This window comes from Pelophylax lessonae, assembly GCF_965119305.1.
Source record: "Pelophylax lessonae genome assembly, chromosome: 13".
Taxonomy (NCBI): domain Eukaryota; kingdom Metazoa; phylum Chordata; class Amphibia; order Anura; family Ranidae; genus Pelophylax; species Pelophylax lessonae.
The window spans coordinates 177788414-177813317 of record NC_138780.1 but is presented as its reverse complement, the minus strand read 5'-3'; the positions used below and the strand labels follow the sequence as shown (position 1 = coordinate 177813317).

The window sequence follows — 24904 nt, the reverse complement described above, 5'->3', positions numbered from 1 at the left end:
CTTTAGCCTACAGAACAAAAGATGGTAAGAATCTACAGTGACCCTTGTTTTAATTCCCTGAGTGCCGGTTCACACATATGTGATGCGGGAACCCTGCTAATCCACTGCGGGTTCCCGCATCGCATTCAAATCACAGGCAGTTCACACTGCCATATGCGAATCGCTGGGGGTGTCAGTACAAAGTACACTCCCAGACCAGTTCGCATATCGCAGTGCGAACTGTCAGTTCGGACATGAATCGGATAGCATTGGTGTGAACACCCATGTAATCGGATTCTGCTGCAGACCCAAAAAAGGGTCCTGTGTGTGTTGTGTCCAAATCCGATGCAAATTCAGCCAAATTTGCATCGCACAGACATCGCATGTGATTTGCAGAGCAGTGCACTCCGAATCACATGCAATGTCTGTCATCGCTATAGTGTGAACCGGGGCTCAATCAATTTAGCTGGTCTGGAAAACTTTATTTTAAATTTTTTTAAACAAAACTGAACGTTCCATTTTTTTTTTTTTTTTTTAAACCTGATATATTTACAAAGCTAAACATTTTGAAAACAAAAGTCTTTTGTGATATAAACTCATTCTGAAATTAGAAATAAACAGGACATAAAGTTGCTGCACAAACCTTCTTTTATTACCAAAATAATTTTCATAAAAAAAAAAAAAAATATATAGCAAAATAACAGATAGCTTATATAATAAGCCAACATGTTTGAGACATGGTGTGCCGCCAAAATAACCAAACTGCATTTTAAGATATTGGGAGTACTGATTGATTTGTTGCAAAGCAGTATAAAAATCTCTCCCAAAATTACTTTAAAGTCACAATAATACACATTAAAGCTCTTTCCTCCAATATCCTTATGCCAGGTAAGAATTATCCTGTTCTGTAAAGAGGGTGCTGTACACAAATTAGGAAAACTATACACAGTGTACACATCGCCACCTAATACCCTAAGAGCAAAGTTCTGCTCTTTAGTCTACTTCTTCCATCCTGGATGAATCATCTTCGCCCTCTAGTGGTGGCATGTCTTCAATCACCGGGCTTGTGATTTCCTCCTGAGTGATGTCATCTTCATCAATACCTGTACAAAGAAAGTAAGGGTCCATGAGCCACCGAACAAAGTCCATTTACCTATACTGTTCAAAGTGGAACTTCACTCTGAAGGGGAGTGTCCTCCTCGCCCCCTCCTCCACTAAATTTGGCACATTACATTTATTTGTAGGGAGTGGGTACCTAGTTTTGATAGGTACAGGCTCCCACTTCCGCTCACAGGGGAGGACTGGGCAGGGGGGCAATTGCCCCCTGGGCCACTCTGACGCCCCGTAAAAAGGATAAAGCACAGCCCCCCCCCAGCATGGATGGTGTACACTGTGTCTGAGCAGAGGCCGGTTCCATGCCCCACTGGAGACTCTTCTGCCCTGGCCAGCCCCAACCGAGCTGTCCCAGCTCCCCCCAAACTCCCCCTGCTGGCAAGGTTGGAAACCCGAATTCAGCCTGTAAGTAGAGCAAAGTCGCTGCACCATGGGCCTCTGGTTTGTACTTGCCCCCTGGGCCGAAGGTTGCCAGTCTGCCCCTGTCCGCTCTGATTGCCTGTTCACCACATGCTATGTTCTACTATATGTTGTTGTATAAGGGGCCACTCACCTAATCCAAGCTTGATCATTCTGTAGATGCGGTTGGCATGTGTTTGGGGGTCCTCCAGGGTGAAGCCAGAGGATAGCAGGGCAGTTTCATAAAGCAGATTCACCAGATCTTTCACAGACTTGTCGTTCTTGTCGACCCCAGCCTTCTGCCTCAAATTTTCAATAATTGGGTGATCACAGTTGATTTCAAGATGCTTCTTGGCTGACATGTAACCCATTGTGGCGTTGTCTCTGAGGGCCTGAGCCTTCATGATACGCTCCATGTTGGCTGTCCATCCATAGGTGCTGGTCACTATGCAGCATGGAGATTCCACCAGTCTGTTGGAGATCACCACCTGGAGACCACAAGTATAGATGAAATACATATCAAAAAAGATTGAGTTTCTAAATTAAAAAACTACTTATAACCCCCAAATATTATATATATATATATATATATATATATATATATATATATATATTTATATATATATATTTGGGGGTTATAAGTAAATATATATATATATATATATAAAATATTTGGGGGTATATAATATAGTATATATATATATATTAGCAGACACCCTATGGAATAAAATGTGTTGATCTTTGTAATTTTTTACGTCACACGGTATTTGTGCAGCTATTTTTCAAACATAATTTTTTTGGAAAAAATATATTTTAATAAATTAAAAAAAAAAACTATATATATACCCCAATGTTTTGTATAATATGAAACATGATGTTACACCGAGTAAATAGATACCTAACATGTCACGCTTTAAAATTGTGCACGCTCCTGGCAACAAACTACAGTACTTAAAGCGAGGCTTTAAATGCCTTTACAGGTTACCTGTTTAGAGTTACAGAGGTGGTCGAGCACTATAATCTTAGCTCTCTCTCAAACGGTGATACCACAGGTGTGGTGTGAACATCGTTTACAAGTGCGTGCGCGACTTACGTATGCATTTGCTTCTGTGCAAGAGCACGGAGGGATAGGGGCGCTTTAAATTTTTACTTCCACCCTGAACCGGAAGTGACGTCATGACGTCGCTACAGTCCTCGAAGGCCATAGAGGCGATAAATGACGATCTAGTCTTTTATGGCCTCTGTGACTAGCTGGTCGCCGTAAGCCCGAGAAACACTGGTGAGTGTCAGGACATCCCCTCCCACTGCTTCTGAAACCATTCCAGCGGCTCAAAAAAAAAAACAATACCGAGGTTATGGCTGATATCTTCAAACCGCAATGTATATATACAGGTCCTTCTCAAAAAATTAGAATATTGTGATAAAGTTCATTATTTTCTGTAATGTACTGATAAACATTAGACTTTCATATATTTTAGATTCATTACACACAACTGAAGTAGTGCAAGCCTTTTATTGTTTTAATATTGATGATTTTGGCATACAGCTCATGAAAACCCAAAATTCCTATCTCAAAAAATTTGCATATCATGAAAAGGTTCTCTAAACGAGCTATTAACCTAATCATCTGAATCAACTAATTAACTCTAAACACCTGCAAAAGATTCCTGAGGCTTTTAAAAACTCCCAGCCTGGTTCATTACTCAAAACCGCAATCATGGGTAAGACTGCCGACCTGACTGCTGTCCAGAAGGCCATCATTGACACCCTCAAGCAAGAGGGTAAGACACAGAAAGAAATTTCTGAACGAATAGGCTGTTCCCAGAGTGCTGTATCAAGGCACCTCAGTGGGAAGTCTGTGGGAAGGAAAAAGTGTGGCAGAAAACGCTGCACAACGAGAAGAGGTGACCGGACCCTGAGGAAGATTGTGGAGAAGGACCGATTCCAGACCTTGGGGGACCTGCGGAAGCAGTGGACTGAGTCTGGAGTAGAAACATCTAGAGCCACCGTGTACAGGCGTGTGCAGGAAATGGGCTACAGGTGCCGCATTCCCCAGGTCAAGCCACTTTTGAAACAGAAACAGCGGCAGAAGCGCCTGACCTGGGCTACAGAAAAGCAGCACTGGACTGTTGCTCAGTGGTCCAAAGTACTTTTTTCGGATGAAAGCAAATTTTGCATGTCATTCAGAAATCAAGGTGCCAGAGTCTGGAGGAAGACTGGGGAGAGGGAAATGCCAAAATGCCTGAAGTCCAGTGTCAAGTACCCACAGTCAGCTTCAGTCAGCTGCTGGTGTTTGTCCACTGTGTTTTATCAAGGGCAGGGTCAATGCAGCTAGCTATCAGGAGATTTTGGAGCACTTCATGCTTCCATCTGCTGAAAAGCTTTATGGAGATGAAGATTTCATTTTTCAGCATGACCTGGCACCTGCTCACAGTGCCAAAACCACTGGTAAATGGTTTACTGACCATGGTATTACTGTGCTCAATTGGCCTGCCAACTCTCCTGACCTGAACCCCATAGAGAATCTGTGGGATGTTGTGAAGAGAAAGTTGAGAGACGTAAGACCCAACACTCTGGATGAGCTCAAGGCCGCTATCGAAGCATCCTGGGCCTCCATAACACCTCAGCAGTGCCACAGGCTGATCGCCTCCATGCCACGCCGCATTGAAGCAGTCATTTCTGCAAAAGGATTCCCAACCAAGTATTGAGTGCATAACTGAACATAATTTTTTGAAGGTTTACTTTTTTTGTATTAAAAACACTTTTCTTTTATTGGTCGGATGAAATATGCTAATTTTTTGAGATAGGAATTTGGGGTTTTCATGAGCTGTATGCCAAAATCATCAATATTAAAACAATAAAAGGCTTGCACTACTTCAGTTGTGTGTAATGAATCTAAAATATATGAAAGTCTAATGTCTATCAGTACATTACAGAAAATAATGAACTTTATCACAATATGCTAATTTTTTTTAGAAGGACCTGTATGTATTGCGGTAGGCAAATGGTTAATAGTGCCAAAAAAAAGAAGGGACAAATGTTTGGCTAGTTATGGAAATTTTTTCTGTGATACAAAGACAAACTCACCTTCTCAACCTTCTTGTCCAGGATGTCCTTTATGACTTTGAGGAGATCTTCAAATTTGGTTGTGATCTCTTCCTTCTTTTTCTTCTCCTCCTCATCCTCTGGAAGCTCCAGGCCTTCTTTAGTAACAGACACCAAAGTTTTGCCATCGAATTCCTTCAGTTGCTGCACGCAGTACTCATCAATGGGCTCTGTCATGTAGAGGACCTCAAGGCCATGCTTACGAAGTCTTTCAACGAAGGCGGAATGGGCTACTTGATCCCTGGTCTCACCTGCATTTAGACAAGGATGAAGAGAAGAGTGTAAAACATTATGAAGCACACAAGCAGAGCAGGTACAAGGGGGGGCGGAAGGGACGGGTGCCCTGGGCGGCACCATTTAGTAGAGGAAGGGGGCGCAGCGCAGCACAGGTGAACTGTGTGTGACTACTAACACACCGGGCGGGCAGGCGAGCGGCCGCTAATAGCTGTAATGAAGTGAGACCTTCACTTCCCTGTCAGGCGGGTATCTCCACTGACAGGGAAGTGAAGGGCTGACTTCGTTACAGGCAGCCATTAGCGGCCTCTTACCCGCCCGCCTGGTGTATTAGTTCATACCAGGGGTGGACTGACCCATCTGACTGAGTGCCCGGGACCAGTGGGGGGCCCCATGAGAGGCTCCTGGGGATGAAGTCAGTGCCGGATCAACGTCCAGCATTGTGCTTCACTCAGTGAAGATTCCTGTCAGGCTGCCTTCAGTTCTCTGAATTCCCTGCCCGCCTCCTCTCTCCCCGCCCGCCTCGATGACCCTCTTGCTTGCTAGGACCGGCACTGCTCACGAGTACGGACACAGCTTGGTCGGCTTGGCATGGCACTACTCCCGGTTTTTAACATTGACGTCCATGGGAAATCTCAGTCAGGTTGACATGGCACTGCTCCCTGTCTAACATTGGCGTCTATAGGAAATCTTGGTCAACTTGACATAGCACTGCTGCTGGTTTTTAACATTGGCGTCTATGGGAAATCTCAGTCAGCTTGACATGGCACTGCTCCCTGTCTAACATTGGAGTCTATGGGAAATCTTGGACAGCTTGGCATGGCACTGCTCCCTGTCTAACATTGGCATCTATAGGAAGTCTTGGTCAGCTTGACTGCTCCTTGTTTTTAACATTGGCATCTATGGGAAATATTGGGAAATATTGGTTTTGAAATGACACTGACTTTTTCTTTATACCCGGGGGGGGGGGGGGGGGCGCAGTTTGCCATCTTTGCCCTGGGCACCAGATGACCTTGTCCTGGCACTGCACACAAGGCACCTCTGAATAGCCTAGACCCTGGTTAGAACTAATATTAGGAGATCAGGGCCTACCTGTGATGTAGTAGATATGTTTCTGGTTCTCCTTCATTCGTGATACGTATTCTGCCAGTGAAATCATCTCATCTCCAGAAGCTGAGGTGTGATAGCGCAACAGTTCAGAAAGCTTCTTGCGGTTTTGAGCGTCTTCATGAATTCCAAGCTGAAAAAATAGAAAGCGATGTATTTTTATTGATGATAGCTGATTGTTAATAGTTGATCATAGAGCTTTTCATAAGACCACTGTGCTTCCCAGCCTTGACCTCTCTCAATTTTAGCTCTATAAAAAGTGTCCTAAAGAAGATTTTCAGTTTAGCTGGAAACTTTCTATCTGTGTGAGATCCTCCATGTTGATAACTAACAGTAGTTTCTGCCAAAGAAGCTGTAATTTATCCAGAAAAATCAAGCAAGTTTGAAAATACCACGCTTTACTTGCTCCTGTTCTCAAAGGCCTTTGCTGAAAAACCTCAATGGTGGCTGGGCCAGTTCAAATTTCCTCTCTGTTGGCTGATATCGGACCCAGACATGTAAAGATTCAGGAGTAGTTAAATAAAATAAAAGCCTACTCTGGATCCCTAGAGATATACCATCTTGTGGCCCGCAGAAATAAGTAAACACAACTAGATGGTTTTTGGAGCTGTCCTCTTTTATACAATAGTGGATTTGCAGGAAGTCTGTCTCTCCTGTTCTTCAAGGTTTCATTTTTACTAAAATGGTTCTAAAGGTTTTTACCCTAAACACATTAGGGCAGGTGTGTCAAACTCAATTTCATCATGGGCCGCATCAGCATTATGATTCTCCTCGAAGGGCCGGTTGTATCTGCAAGATTAGATGTGCAGAGCTCCCCACCTCTCCTTACATCAGATGTCAAGAGCACCCCCACCATCAGCAGTCAAGAGTCCCCCACCTTCCCTTACATCACAGTGTTCACCCCTTACCTTGTGCTGATGCTGGGAAGAGCTGGGATCTGGAGAAGAACCAGAGAAAGGCTGGAGATCTCCTGCAGCTGCAGGAGAGGTGCAAGGGCAACATGAGATGCCAGGAGGACCAGATTTGGCCCGCAGGCCTTGTGTTTGACACATGTGCATTGGGGTGAAAAAACCTTCTTCAAACAGCTCCCCCCCAGCCCCCCCCAAATACTTAACTGAGCCCCATCTCGACAAGGCGATGTGCATGAGAGCTTGTCTCTACCGCCTCACTGGCCCAGACAGAGCCTCGAGAGCCATTGGTTTCTGCTGTTGTCAATCACAGGCTGTAAGGAGGGAGTGGGGGGGGGGTGTCTTATGGAGCTTGGGAGCAAGCATGCATGAGTGTCCCCATAGCAAGCAGCTTTCTATGGGAGCACTTGGCAAGGGGGAGGAGATAGGAGCGCGGGGGACCTGGGAAGAAGAGGATCAGGGCTGCTCTGTGCAAAACCATTACACAGAGCAGGTAAATATAACATGTTTCTTATTTTAATTAGAAAAAAAAAAATAGAATCACTTTGATTGTTACTGTTTTCTGAGAGAAGCTGCATCAAACAAATGACTTTTTTAGGATTTTAAGTTGGTAAGAATGACTCAAAAAGGTATGAGAATTCACATAACAAGGTGCATTCAAATTCTTTAATTTGCTAATATGCATTGAGTAAATAAAGCTCTGGGAGAGATTGGTTGGTGTGGGCAAGGTCCCCATTCTTCTCTACTCTTACCTTTATATTTTTGGAGAACTGCTCATAGAACTTTTTATAGTTCTCTTTGTCCTCGGCCATCTCTGAGAAGAGTTCCAGACACTTTTTTACCAAGTTCTTCCGAATAACTTTGAGAATTTTGCTCTGTTGCAACATCTCGCGAGAGATATTCAGCGGAAGGTCTTCAGAGTCCACCACGCCTTTGATAATGTCTGTGGGACAAAAGATAATCAGACAAGATACTTCTAGTGTACTGTGAGGACCAGCTTCAAACAGATGCAGCCACTCACTTAACCACTGCCTAACGATGATTTACGTCGGCAGTCAGCCCCTCACAGGCAAAGTGACGTAGGGCTACGTCGCTAGCCTGTGAGGCTCTAGGGAGCGAGCGCGCACCGCTGGAGGCGCGCTCCCGCTCGCTCATAGACACCCCCCCCCCCCCGCGCGAGTGAACGACGGACTCCAAGTCCGCCGGTCACTCATGATCGTTGGTTACACCGGGAGAAAGGCAGGCGGTTAATGTAAACAAAGCCGTCTGTCATTCTCCCCTGTGTAACAGCAGAGATCATACGGTCCTGCTATGTAGGACCGTTGATCTCTGCTGTTACACACACAGGCACATCCAATCACAGTTAGAAGCACGCCCCTAGGGACACACTTAACCCCTCCTTCTCAAATAAAGTTAACCCCTCAATTTCATTTGGGTACAGCAACGCACGACCGCGCAATTGTCCGTTAAAGTCACGCAGTGCCGAATTGCAAAATAGGCCCTGGTCAGGAAGGGGGTAAAATCTTCCGGGGCTTAAGTGGTTAAGGGGGTAATTCTTGCCAATAACCACAAGTGTAAGGAGCATTCTTCCCACTGACCATCACACTAATGTATCATGAGTTGTAGATAAAGTCATTTTTAGTTCCCTGAGACTCAGAGGCGTAACTAGAACCTTCAGGGCCCCGGTGCAAGAAACCATGAAGGGCCCCTCGGACCCCTGGCCGGGGCCCTTCCCTTCAAGCCTGGGGCTCTTCCCACTGATCCTGGGGTCCTTTACTCACGTTGCGGGGTCCTTTATTACAGTCCCGCAGCAGGACCCTTTCACAAATTCTGCAGTGGGCCCCTTTTCTTCCATCTTGGGGCCTGCAGCTACAGGAGGAAAAAGAAGGACAGTGATTTCTCTACATGCTTCTCCTGTCGCCCCTCCTATCCAGGTGTACAGGGGAGCCGCACAGGCCCCCTGGAGCATGGGGCCCGGTTGCGATTGCAACCCCTGCAACCCCTGTAGTTACGCCCCTGCTGAGACTGGAAAGTTATTTCAAAGTTTCCTCTGTTGAAAAGGTTGGTAAAAGCTGTCCTAGGTGGACAGGAAGAGTCTGACCGGCTTCCAGTAATATCACAGAAGGGAAAAGTGACTTACTCAGAAATTCTGGAATGAGATCCTCACAGTTGTCCATGATGAACACTCTGCGCACGTACAACTTGATGTTATTCTTCTTCCTCTTGTTCTCAAACAAGTCAAAGGATGCCCTCCTGGGCACGAAGAGGAGAGCCCGGAATTCAAGCTGACCCTCAACGGAGAAATGCTGGAAAATGACAGTAAGGCACGTCAGTCATGGATAAAGGCCAAGTCTTATGTATCCAGCATGGACCAAGTGAATGCAATAAAGGCTGCCCAAAAGGACCAATCAGCTTTTAGCTTTTAGGTTCTTTGCTGAACTTGAAAATGGAAGCCTGGAATATTTTTAGTTTTTCTGACTAATAATAATTTTTATTAAAGTTTTAGTACATATCAGACATAGTACAAATAACAAGTACAGAAGAGTACAAGAAAACGGTAGTATAAAGTAGAAGATGGTAAAATATGATACCATAACAAAGAACAAAAAATGACCAAAATGACAAGGGGAGGGTGCAACAAAGGGTATACGTAACAGTACACCCCCCCCCTCCAGGTGCAGAGCCGATTGCATAGACGCCCAATCCGGCGTACCCTCCAGCCATCTCTCATTTACGGTCCCAGGCCGGTCAATATTTTTAGTTTTTATCGGTAATTACTTACACCCCTCTGGGTGATCTCTGTACATTGCAGGGATTTTAACAAACCTTGTTGCAGATTCCTACCTTTTGTTGTTCTGTTTGTTTGTCTGTGTTCATGTGTGTGAATCTGTATGGGGGTGATATTATAATTATTAATTAGCTGCTGCACTTGCAGGGCTATGGGGGAAAGTGGCAGGGTCTGCGTCCCTTTAGATGTAATTTCCCTTTGGAAGTATCTCACCAAAAATGATATTTTTGTTGCAGGGGATGCCAAAAATCTGACTTATATCTTAGTGCAGATTTCTGGGTAAATCAGCAAGCCAATCACACAAGCAGGAAATTACATTTTCAGGGGGTGTACCGTACATTCTGTGTACAGGACACCTCCAGGTAGCCATATTGCATTGCGTTTTACATAAAATTACAGCGCTGAAGATTGAAAAGGAAAGGGAATGTTTAATGCCATTCAATTACAATATGACTTGAGTCGCAATTTTATACACTATATATATATATTATTTTTTTTTCGCTAATTTTTTTACCACAAAAGTGGAGTTACCCTTTAAAAGCCAACTGTGGGAAGCTTCTCAGCCACATCGGTTGTCATTACAAGACAGCTGACCGTTTGACTATGGACACCGGTACCGGGGTGATGCCTCTAGCAGCAGGCATCACTCCGATACAGCACTATCCGAAATATCGGCAATATCGGGGAAAGTGGATATCGGCCCTCGATATATCGGCTTTGCCGATAATCGGTCGATCTCTAATACATGGAATGTTCCCTTTCATCCTGTACTCAGACATACTGTATACTTGTACAATGCTACAAATATATTTTGCTGTACTTTGAGCTATACAGTATACCTGTCCCTTACCCCTCCAGATTTTATATGCCTTTGCATCCCTTTTATCTATATAGACTGCAAGCAAATAAGCAACACCCTCATAGTTTGGTTACCTGTTATGTTGTTGGTGAGGGATCCTTTGCTGTGGGGTTCTTATGTTGTTGGGTGAGATCCACTGTTGAGGGGGGATGGTCTATTGACGCTGACTGCTGAGGATCTATTGTAGTTGGGGGTTTTAGTATTTCTGAGGAGTGTCAATTGTTGATGGAGGGATATATCATTGTGGGGGATCTATTGTTGCTGGTGGAGGATAATTTGCTTTGAGGTTCTTATGTTGTTGGAGTGATCCACTATTGAAGGGAGAGTGTCTATTGATGCTGACTGCTGGCGATCTATTGCAGCTGGAGGTAGTAGTGTTGCTGGGGGGTGTCAATTGTTGATGGAGGGATATACCATTGTTGAGGATCTATTGTTGCTGGTGGGGATATTTTGCACTGAGTTTCCTATGTTGTTGGGGGAGATCCACTGTTGAGGGGGGGGGGTGGTCTATTGATGCTGACTGTTGGGGATCTATTGTAGCTGGGATTTGTAGTGTTTCTTGGGGGTGTAAATTTTTGCCGGAGGGATCTATAATTGCTGGGTGATCTATTGTTACTGATGGGGGTGATGGCTGCTGGGGTACCTATTGTTGCCAGCAGGCGTCTTTGTTGCTGGTGGGGAATGATTGTTGCCAGGGGGGGGGGGTGGTGTATTTTGTTCCTGGGGGAAGGGTCTATTGTTGCTGGGGCAGATCTATTGTTGCTGGTAGGGTCTATTATCATTAACCAATTCCATACAAATTACTTAACAACACAAAATATTACTTGGGTCTGTATTCTCTAAAAGGAGCGGTACTAGGAGGTGGATAGGGGTATAGACAAGGGCCGGTGCCCAGAGGTAGGTGTGGGTGAGGAGAGTACCTGCACCTATTCTTTGAGAAAGAAAAGCCCTGATATGCTCATTATATACTCTATTGTATATGCTAGATAGCACTGTATGAGTACAAGAGCAAGGCAAAGAACCAAGCAGAACTGATCTACCACTGATGTGACCCATGGGTCGCGTTATGGAAGAATCTCTTGGTGTCTTACTTTCACAGCCAGGTGGTCCTCCCAGTCGTTGGTGAGGCTCTTGTAGAACTCTCCATACTCCTCGTTGCTGATATCATCGGGGTTGCGGGTCCAGATGGGTTTGGTCTTGTTTAGCTCCTCCTGGTCAATGTATTTCTCTTTGATCTTCTTGGTCTTCTTCTTCTTGTCTCCGGCCTTGGTGTCCTCCTCCTCGTCAGATCCCACATCCTCAATCTTTGGCTTTTCTGTGGCGCTGTCTTTTTCTTCTGCTTTGTTTTCTACAGTTTCCGCTTCAGCTTCATCATCGCTGATTTCCTTCTCGCGCTGCTTCTCTACCTGTGGGACGAAATGAATCGCAGGTTAAGCGAGCAATATTAAAGAACAATTCTACTATGCCGTATTGGCCTGCAGACATACCATGTAATGGGGTGTATTTATTAAGAAGATTTGCAGAGCTTTTCGTCCCATAAAACTGTATTATATGTTTATTGTATGTCTTTCACCTTTTTGGTTTTTCTTATTTTAAATATAATAATACATTTTGTATATTTTAAAACCTTTATCTGTTTATTGGCACCTTAAAAATCCCCAACCAAATTTTCTCTTCCTCTCCCAATCCATGGGTGGTTGAGTTTTCCTACCTATGCATGTACATTCGTTCTGTGCGTATGGGGGGAAATCAAATATTATTAGGCTGTTTTCTCTTCAGGTCGAATGTTCTTCATAGAGGGACACAGGAAAATACCTTGTTATGTCCACTAGATGGAGCTGACAATCATACTAACCACTTCCCGCCGGCTGTACGCATATATGAAAGCTCCCAATGTATACTTGCGATCGTGGCCCTACCGATCACGTGACTGCAGTGACTGCCAATTACAGCGGTCACATGATCGGAATGCCCGCCTCCCAGCATTTAGAACCTGTTAAAGGGCCGGGAGGCGGTGGCGGGAAGCAGTTAAATAAGCATTCGTTTCATATGATCATCAGCTCCATCCAGTGGCACAATACAGTATTTTCCTGATTTTACTCTATCCTGTAGGTCAGTGTTTTTCAACCTTTTTTGTGCAAAGGCACACTTTTTTCATGAAAAAAATCACGAGGCACACCACCATTAGAAAATGTTAAAAAAATGTAACTCTGTTTTCCTATATTGACTATATATAAAGTAATTCTCTTGAATAGGAATCAAATAAACACAAAGAAATTATTTTATAATTACTTTATTATGAAATAATAAAGTATTTTATAATTTTTCATATTTCTGTTTACGAAACCTGGGCCTGTTTGGCTGAACACAAAGCTGATATTCTGTCTGGAATCGAAGAAAGACACACAGGTAGCTCTTCGTCAACAGCTCTCATCCCCACATCCCTTTTAACAGTGCGAGGCTACCTTTCAAAATGAAGCCCCCCCACTGCCTCTTTGTAAGGCAACTTGTTCCCAGGTTGAGGAGACAAAGATGTAATTTCTACATCTTGCTCCCAGAAGGGATCATGTGACTCACGGGCATGTGCCGGGGGCCTATTAGAGTGGAAGCCCCTTTATAGTAAAGGTGCCCCCAAATATCTGATCCCCAATAACCTCCAAAATTGAATAAACACACACAAATCATGAAAAAGTATTTTGCTAAAAATTCCATAAATAAAAAACAATGTCACCTGCTGTACAGTAAATTCATCATCAATTTCCAACATCAGGGCAGGCAACAATGTAGAGCCAGCCTCAATCCCGAAGACCCAGCACCACACCACAATGTCCTCCTACCTGATAATGTTGCCCAGGCTGCCTGTCACCACCACGACGTGCTGTCTGACACAGTCTTCTTCTTCTCCAGGTTCTGTGACAGTGAGTCCCACGCTGCGCACCTGCAGACAGTGCAAAGTGGGTGGAGACGGAGCCAAATTGTAAAAGGCGGGGACTGGGAGGCGGCGGGGCGTGGCGGCCTGGAGGAGAAGAGGCTCAGAAGGGGGTGACGTCACTGGTTGCTAGATGCTAAGCGGACTCTAGCTTAGCAACCAGTGCTCCCCGCAGAGAGAGAGCGCCGCCGCCGCAGCCACAGGACACAGGACAGAGAGAGCAGCGCCGCCGCCGCAGCCACAGGACACGAGCGGATGATAGATGGTCAGTAAGGCGGTTCTGCGAACTGCCAAATATTTAGTAACCGGTTCTGTAGAACCGGTGAGAACCGGCTGAATCCCACCACTGCTTAACATGCGCTTCGGATGAAATTGGAATTTTTCCCACGGCACACCAGGCAATATCTCACGGCACACTAGTGTGCCGCGGCACAGTGGTTGAAAAACACTGCTGTAGGTAATACCCACTTGCCAAACACGCTATAGCCGAAAGATGGGCAGGTGGGCGGCACGCTCCTCCAGACACAGCTGATCATTATTTAAACACAAACCGGGTATCGCCATTTCTTTTCTCACACTGACAGCATGAGGAGAGGAGAGCTGGTAACTGGCTTGTGTTAAGGACATCTACACTTATAATCAGGGCACTGATAATCAGCGTCCTCATTTTCTGTGCAGTCCCAACAGACCTCACCAGTGCTGCCAATCAGTGCCCACCAGTGCTGCCAATCAGTGCCCAACAGGGCTGCCAATCAGTGCCCATCAGTGCCTCCTCATCAGTGCTGCCTAGTGCCACCTATCAGTGCCCTTCATTGCCTACTATCAGTTCCACCAATCAGTGCCCTCCAGTTTCACCTATCAGTGCTCTTTAGTGCCTCCTCATCAGTGTCACCTATCAGTGCTGCCTATCAGTGCCACCCATCAGTGCCCTTCAGTGCCTGCTATCAGTTTCACTGATCAGTGCCCTCCAGTGCCACCTATCAGTGCCCTTCAGTGCCTCCTAATCAGTGTCACCTATCAGTGCCACCTATCAGTGCCTACTATCAGTTCCATCGATCAGTGCCCACCAGTGCTGCCAATCAGTGCCTCCTCATCAGTGTCACCTATCAAGGCTGCCTATCAGTGCCACCTATCAGTGCCTGTCAGTGCTTACAATCAGTTCCACCGATCAGTGCCGACCAGTGCTGCCAATCAGTAACCTTCAGTGCCTCCTCATCAGTGTCACCTATCAGTGCCCTTCAGTGCCTACTATGAGTTCCACCGATCAGTGACCACCAGTGCCACTTATCAGTGCCCATCAGTGCCGCCTCATCAGTGTACATCAGTGAAGGAGAAAAATTACCTGTTTGCAAAATTTTATAACAAACTACGAAAAAGTTTTTTTGTTGTTTAAATTTTTAGTCTTTTTTCATTTATTTAGCAAAAAATAAAAAAACCCAGTGGTGAAAAAATACCATCAAAAGAAAACTCTATGTGTGTGAAAAAAAAATGATAATACTTTTATATGGGGACAGTGTAGGATGACTGCTCAATTGTCATTCAAAGTGTGACAGCTCTGAAAGCTGAAAATTGGCCTTGGCAGGAAGGGGGTAAAAGTGCCCAGTAGGCAAGTGGTTAAGGGCATTTGACCTGGGGAGAAAATAACCTAATAACATTCAGATTTGCTTCCATTCTCATTAAACGAATGTACACAAATGTTTTGCAGGACAAATATCTCTATGATTATTTTTATAGATATACAACCATGTTATCAGAAGCCTTGAGTCCATTCTGTCCTTATCTGTCTCACAGCCAGGGCTGGTACAAGGGGTGGGCAGGAGGTTCGGTTGCCCTGGGCACCTTGACCCTAGCCCTTAAGGGAAGGGGGGGGCGGAGTTTGGCATCCTTGCCCTGGGTGCTGGATGACCTTGTCCCGGCACTGCTCACAGCATTTCCTCCCAACATATGTGGCCACAGTGGCACCAGTGCTGGGACAACATCATCGAGAGCCCAGGGCGAACATGCCAAGCAGCACCCCACGCCAGATGTATGAGCATTATGTGTCAGCAAAAATTCCCTCCCCCTCAAAAAAGAAAAAACTCCAGGCTTAAATTCCCCTTCCTGCCAGTACAAATCTGTCCCCTTGCTGAAATCCCCCCTCCCAACACAAATCTTTGTCCTCCCCATCCCCCAAGCTAAAATCCTCCTAGAACCAGGGCCAGCCCTACCACGGGTCCCGGTGGGACCATGGGACCCAGGCGGCACTTAAAGAGGGGCGGCCCCTGGCCACCTCTTCTCTTCTTCGGCTATTACTCGATTGAAAAAAAAAAAAGTCAGCGGCCGCTCGGGAAAGCCCCAAAACGTTCGGCTATTTCCGGGAATAGCCGAACATGTACGGCTTTCCCTAGCGGCGGCGGCGCATGCGCGGTGACATGTTGGCGCCGGGCGGCGCCATTTTTAAATCCTTTTGCGCCTTTAGGAACAGGTAAGTGAGACTGCTCCACAGCCACACTACCTGCCATTATGCGGGCTGCAGGCATACTACAGAAGATGCAGTGCTGCGGTCATGATACATGCCCGCAGCACTGCATCTCCTGTAGTATGCCCGCAGCCCCGCATTCTCTTGTACCATGCCCGCAGACCCGCATTCTCCTCTACCATGCCTGCAGCCCCGCATTCTCCTGTACCATGCCTACAGCCCTGCATTCTCCTGTACAATGCCTACAGCCCTGCATTCTCCTGTACCATGCCTGGCAGCCCCGCATTCTCCTGTACCATGCGCGCAGCCCTGCATTCTCCTGTACCATGCGCGCAGCACTGCAGGGCACTGTGGCACTATAGACAGTAAAAAGCCTGATGCGCTCATCTGCCCAGTGTCTACGGCTCTGTCCTGCTCCTGCTGTCACTCCGTACACACTCACACCCCTCTGACTGCTTTCATAGTCCTATAGAATGTGGGGGCCTCTTGGAGGGCATGAATTTTTTTCCTTTGGGGGGGGGGGGGCAGCATTTCATTCTTGGACCCAGGCAGCACAATGTCTTGGCCCAGCCCTGCCTAGAAATAACCCTCTACCCCCTAAAATTTCCCCTCTGAGCACAACCCCCCCCCCCCCCCCACTCCAAACCTCGCCCTACCAGCACAGATTCCATCCCAAACCCCCCATCCTAGCACAATCCCCCCCCCCCTCAAATTTTCCCTCCTAGCACAGATACCCCCAATCATCCCTACTAGCACAAAACAAATCCCCTTCCCCCTCTATCATATCACTTTTTCTAGCACCCCCCCCCCCCTCCCCCAGCACAAATCCTCTTCCCAAATTTCTCCTCCTAGCGCAATTCTTAGCCCCTGCTGTCCCTCACATTACCCTCTACCAACACGAATCCCCCCCCCCTCATTTTCCCAGGGCAACCTCCCCTCCTGCCCACCTCTTGTTACGGCCCTGGCTACAGCTGGCCATACACGTGGCATTTTGACAGAGCGATCCAAGCATTTTGGTACATGAGATACTCACATATAAGGTGATGGGATAGCCAATGAACTGGGAATGTTTCTTCACAACATCCTTTATCCGCTTTTCCTCCAAATACTCAGTCTGGTCATCCTTCAGATGCAGAATAACTTTTGTACCACGCCCCATGGGTTCACCTAGTGAGGCAAGACATTACAAACTCATTGCCTTTACCTGACAACAGTTATAGGAGAACACGCTCAGTGATCAAGGAAAATAATGCATTGTGGCCACTAGATGGAGCTGATGATCAAATGAAATAAATGCACATACTATACACAAATGTTTTGCCTTTCATTTCTATTTTATACTGAATGGGTTGTTTTACAAGGTGACATTTACAATCACTTTATGAAAACAGGGCGTCAGAAAAAAACAGCTGCAGAGCCACTTCTAACGCCAGGAAAAAGCAGCTGTAAAAACGTTCTATTAATAGCTTTTTTCATTGGCGTTTTTGCATGTTTGGCCACGTTGGCTTTTAGCAGCGTTTTTTCTGCCTCCATTCAAAATCAATGGTTGCCTAGGAGCCGTCTTTGATACGGCTTTCAGCCCATTGATTTGAATGGAAATCGCATCACAAGTCGGATCTGGTATGGATTGTGAGGGGAGCCCCACTCCAAAAAAACAGCTGGGGGTCCCCCCCCAAAATCCATACCAGACCCTTATCCGAGCATGCAGCCCGACAGTTCAGGAAAGGGGACAAAAGAGTGGCCCCATCCCCCCTGGACCATACCAGGCCACACCCCCTCAACATGGGGGGGGGTGCATTGGGACAGGGGGAGCTCTGGACCCCCCATCCCAAAGCAACTTGTCCCTATGTTGATGAGGACAAGGGCCTCTTCCCGACAACCCTGGGCGGTGGTTGTGGGGGTCTGCGGGCAGGGGGCTTATCGGAATCTGGATACCCCCCAGATGCCGCTCGCTCGTCCCCTTTCCTGACTGCCGGGCTGCATGCTCTTATAAGGGTCTGGTATGGATTTTGGGGGGGATCCCACGCTGTTTTTTCGGCATGGGGCTCCCCTCAAAATCCATACCAGACCCGAAGAAAGTAAAAAATATAGTTTTTTTTTTTAATTGTTGTTTTTTTTTTGTTTATAGCGCAATAAATAAAGATTGCAGAGGTGATCAAATACAACCAAAAGAAAGCTCAATTTGTGGGAAAAAAAGGACATACATTTTATTTGGGTACAGACTAGTCGCAGCACCACGCAATTATCCGTTAAAGTAACTCAGTGCCAAATCGCAAAATATGGCCTGGTCGTTAAGGGGGAAAATCTTACAGGCCAAAAGTGGTTAAAGAACTCACTGCATGGAATCAGAATATATTGGTTACTGATCTGACCATAGTATGATGAAATCTGATTGGTTGCTGTGGATTTTAGCATTGCACCATTGCCCTTATTATTATATGAGTAGAAAAGGGTAGAGAGCACTTACTGCTGTCAGGTCTGACTGTGAAGGACCCTCCGGCGGACGATTCCCAGATGTACTGCTCGTCATCGTTGTGTTTGGTGATCACCGTCACTTTCTCAGCGACCAGATAGGCAGAGTAGAAACCGACACCGAACTGACCAATCATGGAGATGTCCGCTCCGGCCTGCAGAGCCTCCATAAAAGCCTTGGTTCCGGACTTGGCGATGGTGCCCAGGTTGTTGATGAGATCAGCTTTGGTCATGCCGATTCCCTTGTCAATGATAGTCAGAGTTTTTTCAAGTCTGTTGGGGATCAAGTCAATCTTCAGGTCTTTCCCGGAATCCAGCTTGCTGGGGTCAATGAGGCTCTCATAGCGGATCTTATCCAGAGCCTGAAAGTATTTATAGGTCAAGTTATTCACAGCAAGTCAGAGCCCACCTATTTATTTTGGGATAAAGGTTTTACATAAATAAGTAAAAGCTGATCAGACTAAGCAGCCCTGTCAGTGGTAAATGGTTTGTCTCTTCCATGTAACTGCAAGAGAGCTTGTTCTTTTGAAAAACAACAGATTTACTGACTGGATCGCCAGATGAAATTAGAAGAAACAAAGCCTAAAAGAGAAAACTAATGCAACCATCACATCTAACCATGCAATATAATAAATGTTTGTTTTTGGGTTTAATACTGCTAGATACAATTTGGAGACACACTTTGAACCTGAAGGCAACTTCTGCCCTGTAGTTATGGTCCATGCATTTATGTTATGAACTTACATCGGATGAGTTGGAGATGATCTCTCGCAAGAAGATCTCTTTGTTGGAATAGAAAGTGTTGATGATTAGTGACATCAGCTGAGCGATCTCAGCCTGGAAAGCGAAGGTCTCCACCTCTTCCTCCATTGGTCGATGTTCTTCCGGCATCCTAAGAACAAGGAGCAATAAGGCGATGTCATATGGCACTATGGAAATACTGTAACAATCCCCTGATTAGGGACTTTTGGGTATTGTAATTTATATATTGTATCGTTGTGCATATATGCCATATAGCTAGCTACAGGGCTTTTTTTCTCAGAGAATAGGTGCAGGAACTCCCCCTTTCCAAGTCACCCCCTTTCTCTGCCCCTACCCAACTTCAAGCACTATTCCTTGGTTCCACCCCACCATCCCCCTCCGAGCACTATTCCTAGGTTCCACCCGCTATCCACCTCCGAGCACCATTCCTTGGTTCCACCCCACCATCCCCCTCCGAGCACTATTCCTAGGTTCCACCCGCTATCCACCTCCGAGCACCATTCCTTGGTTCCACCCCACCATCCCCCTCTGAGCACCATTCCTTGGTTCCACCCCACCATCCCCCTCCGAGCACTATTCCTAGGTTCCACCCGCTATCCACCTCCGAGCACTATTCCTTGGTTCCACCCCACCATCCCCCTCTGAGCACCATTTCTTGGTTCCACCACCATCAACCTCCGAGCACTATTCCTTGGTTCCACCCCTACCCACCTCCGAGCACCATTCCTTGGTTTCACCCCACCACCCCCCTCCAAACACTATTCCTAGGTTCCACCCGCTATCCACCTCCAAGCACCATTCCTTGGTTCCACGCCCTTCCTAACTCTGAGCACCATTCCTTAGTTCCACCCCCCTACCCACCACCAAGCACCATTCCTTAGTTCCACCTCCCACCTCCGAGCACCATTCCTTGTTTACACCCCCTACCTACCTCTGAACACCATTTCTTGTTTACATCCCCTACCCACCTCTGAGCATCATTCCTTGGTTCCAGCCCCTACCCACCTCTGAGCACCATTCCTTGGTTCCACCACTATCAACCTCCGAGCACCATTTCTTGGTTCCACGTCCTACCCACCTCTGAGCACCATTCCTTGCTTCAATCCCTTACCCACCTACGAGCATCATTCCTTGTTTACACCCCCTACCCACCTCCGAGCACCATTCTTTGCTTCAACCCCCTACGCACCTCCGAGCACCATTCTTTGGTTCCACCCCCTACCCACCTTCGAGCACCATTCCTTGCTTCAACCCCCTAGCCACCTCTGAGCACTATTCCTTGTTTACATCCCCTATGCACCTCCGAGCACCATTCCTTGGTTCCACCCCCTACCCACCTCCGAGCACCATTCCTTAGTTCCACCCCCTACCCACCTCCGAGCACCATTCCTTGGTTTCACCCAGCCCCTACCCACCTCCCAGTACTACCTTTTCAGAGAATACAGAGCCAAATATCATTTTGTCATTTTTATTGAATTTGGTAATGATAACAAGAAAAGCAGTAAAATAGATCCCCTGCAGCCAGTAACAAATGGGTCCCCACCAGCAAAAATAGATTCCTCTTTCAACAATAAACCAACCGCACAAAATCCCCAAATCACAAAATTTCCCCCCTAGAAACAATAGACCGCCAGCAGCAACAACAGATCTCCCCCCAGCCAGCATCAATAGACTCTGTCAGCCAGCAACAATAGACCCCTCCCTCAACAGTAGATCTCTTCCAGCAACAATAGACCCTTCTGAAAAAATCCCCTCCAGCTATAATAGATCCCCCAGCAGTAAGCATCAATAAACCCTGCAGCCCACCCCAGCCCCCCTTACCATCGCATACAGTCAGTGCTGGAGGTGGCAAAACTGCGTTCCCCGTGTTTCCACAAAAAAAAAAAAAAGCCCTGCCTAGTCATATCATTTTATGTCTATTTTTTACCAAACATTGTAAATAAAGATTGTTCATTTTAAAAATGTATTAATACTGGTTTATACACTATTGCTTCTAAAGTCCCATGGGAAATTCATGTGTATATTTTGAATGTTGGCCAATTTAAAGATCCGGCTATCACCACTTTTCTTTTCTCTGGTCTAAAAGCCAAGTCTCTATTTTTAGTGCCGATTCAATCGCACATGAAACGCACTCCGTGTTCCTTCCGTGTGATTGAGTACAATGCGGCTTTCAGTCCATTCATTTGAATGGGCTAAAATTCCAGCGGATCGCATGAAAAAGTAGTGCATGCACTAATTTTGAAAACGCACTGCAACTGGATCGCATGATACTATGGTACCATGGGATCCGCTGCAGGCAAAAGCATTGCGTTTGTAATCTGCCTTTAGGATGCCGTTAGGAATCAATTGACACCTGCAGCAGATAACACACCCAGTGCATTTGGAATGCGGTGCAGAAAATACAGAACATGGTTTTCCTGCACCACATTTCTGTGTGGACAGGCAATCAAACTAAATTTTCTTCTTTTATCATGAAGAAAAAAATCCTTGATCTCCAGCTAAGCAACTTTACCTAAGCTTAGATAATGCCATCAGTCTGCTGCAAGCAGAAGGAAGCATTTCCTCAGTCTCTTCTCCCCCCTGGTGGCCGGACTGCAACATTGTAACTTTGTAGCAATTTGCAAGGAAAGTGGGTACAGCAGGGGTGATCTAGAACTGCACAGTAGTAATCGACCGATATAGTTTTTTTTTATTGCCGATACCGATACCGACATTTTGGTCATCGCATATTGGTATTGGCCGATATCTGCCGATATTTTCGGACATTTAAATTTTTTTTTTCGTTTTTTTTTTCACAGGTACTGTTGTGGAGGGATCTGGGGGTCTAAAAGACCCCCAAAACCCTCCTCTGCACTTAAAAGCATTCAAAACGCCAAGTTTGGCTGTTTTGAATGCTGTCATTTTTTTTAATCTGGCGCTAGACAGTACCTGGAACCTGTCATGACATCACTTCCGGGTTTTTACATGGAGACCCGATCAGAGCCGAATGCGGCTTTGATCAAGTCTTCGGCGGCCGTGCGGCGGCCGGTGGGTTGGGAGACCCGGGCGAGCCGCGGAAAACTGAGGGAGGGGGGGAGACGTCCCCTCCCGCTCATTTTAATGACAGCCGAGCGGCTTCTCAGCCACATCGGTTGTGATTCCAAGACAGCCGACCGTCGGCTATGGACGCCGATACCGGGGTAATGCCTCTAGCTGCAGGCATCACTCCGGTACAAGCACGAAATATCGGCAATATTGGTAACCTCAGGGGCCGATTCCGATATATCGGGGAAAGTGCAGATCGGCCCTCGATATATCGGCTTTGCCGATAATTGGTCGATCCCTACTGCAAAACCCCCACAATTTACTCGATTGTGTAATCTTTAAACCAGCATTTCAGGCCAGGAAGTAGATGGTGGCCCCGGGTGATGCCTGAAAATGGTGCCACCCCTCTGGAGAGAAAAGCAGATCGTCAAGGGGGAGCGCTGTGATCTTTGTGGTAGGTAACAAACGTCTGGAAGTCTCAGTGGAACTCACTACTTAGCATGCACACACTAAACCTGAAAAATATATCTTTTGATAGGTCCACTTTAAACCTGCTGAACCATCACAGCCGCCATCTTCATGGTTCTTCTCACAGTTCCCTGCTGCTATTATACTCATACTGCTAGTGACCAAGCCATCACCAATCAATGGCAATAGACATCGGGTATTATATATGTCTTCTGTAAAGTCCCTATGCAGTGCCAGGACATGGTCCTTTAGCACCCAAAAAATAAGGCCAAAAGTAAAGCCCTCATAACCCCCCCCCCAAGTCCCCCCTCCCCCAACATGTATAAAGACATATAGTGATGAGTCATTCACTTTAAGGTCATCACAGAGGAAAAGGGGGCACTCTTTACATTCTAGAGGAAAAGAGATTTCATCTCCAAATACCATAAGAGCTGTGAAACTGTGGAATAGACTCCCTCCAGAGGTGGTTCTGGCCAGCTCAGTAGATTGCTCTAAAAAAGGCCTGGATTCTTTCCTAAATGTACATAATATAAATGGGTACTAAAATTTATAGGTAAAGTTGATCCAGAGAATATCTGATTGCCTCTCGGGGGATCAGGAAGGAATTTTTTCCCCTGCTGGAGCAAATTGGATCCAGAAGAAGGCAAAAAATCCCAGCAAATCATGGTCCACTGTGGGTATGTGATTTTGTATATGGGATTGTATGATTTTTTTTTTTAATTCTTTTTTTTTTTCCCCTTTTAATGGTTGAAATTGATGGACTTTTTTCAACCAGACTAACTATGTAACCATGTAACCATGAACAGCTTGCACACCACCCCATGCCGAATCGCCCAAGGCGACTTTTCCTTCTGCCCCGACCCCTTAGCCCAGTGTTGCTCCATAAACAATGCACTTGTCTTGGTAACTCTACATACCTGGTCTGTGGGTAGTTAGTCTAGATGTCTGCACTATAGTTGCTTCAGCGTCTTGAATTCTCTGAGACAGATTGCACCTTCAACAGCGATTTGCTGTTTTTTATAGCTTTATGATTCGTTTAGCGTAGTAAGCTCCTCAGTATTCCTCTCTGTCTGTCTTTTTTGTATCCCCCTATGTGTCTTCTTTGGATCCCTATAGCAGTAGTAGTAGGATGAGCTGTGCTCTTTTGTGCTTCTTCCCTGCGTTCTTCTGGGGTGACTACAGCAGCAGCTGTCCCAGCCCTCTTATATAGCAGTGGCAGCTCATTCTGGAAGAGTCTTTCTTACCGAGCTAGAAGGAGCGAGAAGCAGAAGCTTCCAGGGGGGGTGTCAGATGTCAATGAGGAGTGCATGTGTTGGGACACCCTGGAATGAGATATTAATAGCTGCTGCGTTTTCTCTACCATGTGACCCCCCCCCCCACACCCCCCCCCCCCTTCCACATGCTCACAGTTGCTTCCTGAGGTTTTCAGAAAGTAGAATTCCACATTTTGCAAAAAAATATATTGCAAACAGCCAAAATAATATATATATATATTTTTTTTTTTGCATCTGAGCCTGCAAAGCATTCGGTCCACAATCAATGGATCACGGGTGCAATGGTGTGACTCCTGAACTATTCCTCCAGCTCAGGTTTATACCAGAGCACGGACCTTCAGTTACAGAGCTGGAGGAAGTATCAATGGACTACGAGATGATGTCATCGTATTTGTGCTCCATTGAAAACGATGAGTCCCTCTGCCTCGGTTGGGAGATCCCTGGGAATGAATGACGCGGCTGTGTGCACAGCCACACCACATTCAAATTTGGTAGGAGACGGTGTTCTATCAGAATAGCGCTACCTATGAGATTCTACTACCGGAAGTGACGTATGGACTAGAACAACTTACTGCGCATGCGCCATGCATTCTAACTTGGCCGCTATGCGTTCCAATAGGTTTCCTAATGTGACAGAACACGAAGCAGAGGACATCTTCTTACACCCACGCAAGTCTTGAATTTTACATTTATTTTAGCAGTAAACTCACCTTATATACTCAAATAGACTATTTCACCGCGACCGAGTGAAATAGTCTATTTCACTATACAGTATCTTACAAAAGTGAGTACACCCCTCCCATTTTTGTAAATATTTTATTAACGTATTTATCGGCGTATAACACGCACTTTTTCCTCCTAAAAATGGAGGAAAAAGCATCAGTGCGTGTTATACGCCGATATTAAAAAAAAAAAAACGGCCAGGAAGCATTGCCGAGGAGAAGGAAGGACGAGCTGTCATAAGAGCAGAAGGGGGCGGGCCGGGCCGAGGAGAAGGAAGGACTAGCTGTCATAAGAGCAGAAGG

General features: G+C 46.1%; 1 protein-coding gene across 1 annotated transcript; it reads right to left on the bottom strand.

Annotated features, from left to right (window-relative positions):
• Window positions 1-955: 955 nt before the first annotated feature.
• LOC309569662 (heat shock protein HSP 90-alpha-like) lies at window positions 956-23771 on the bottom strand. The gene is made up of 11 exons (XM_082275600.1): window positions 23523-23771; window positions 19096-19243; window positions 18347-18713; window positions 16913-17046; window positions 11584-11898; window positions 8986-9151; window positions 7598-7788; window positions 5923-6070; window positions 4579-4847; window positions 1646-1979; window positions 956-1082 (listed from the first exon to the last, which is right to left on the bottom strand). Exons 2-11 carry the CDS (start codon window positions 19240-19242, stop codon window positions 973-975), a joined length of 2181 nt encoding a protein of 726 aa, XP_082131726.1. The 5' UTR covers window position 19243; window positions 23523-23771; the 3' UTR covers window positions 956-972.
• Window positions 23772-24904: the final 1133 nt, after the last annotated feature.

Bases quoted from the DNA above. Each gene is read 5' to 3' on its own strand.
- LOC309569662 (XM_082275600.1), bottom strand. From the start codon at position 19,242: ATGCCGGAAGAACATCGACCAATGGAGGAAGAGGTGGAGACCTTCGCT. The intron at 9,152-11,583 runs GTAAGACACCAA...GTCATTTTCCAG, and splicing joins AGGACCACCTGGCTGTGAAA to CATTTCTCCGTTGAGGGTCA. The intron at 6,071-7,597 runs GTAAGAGTAGAG...CTATTTTTTCAG, and splicing joins AGTTCTCCAAAAATATAAAG to CTTGGAATTCATGAAGACGC.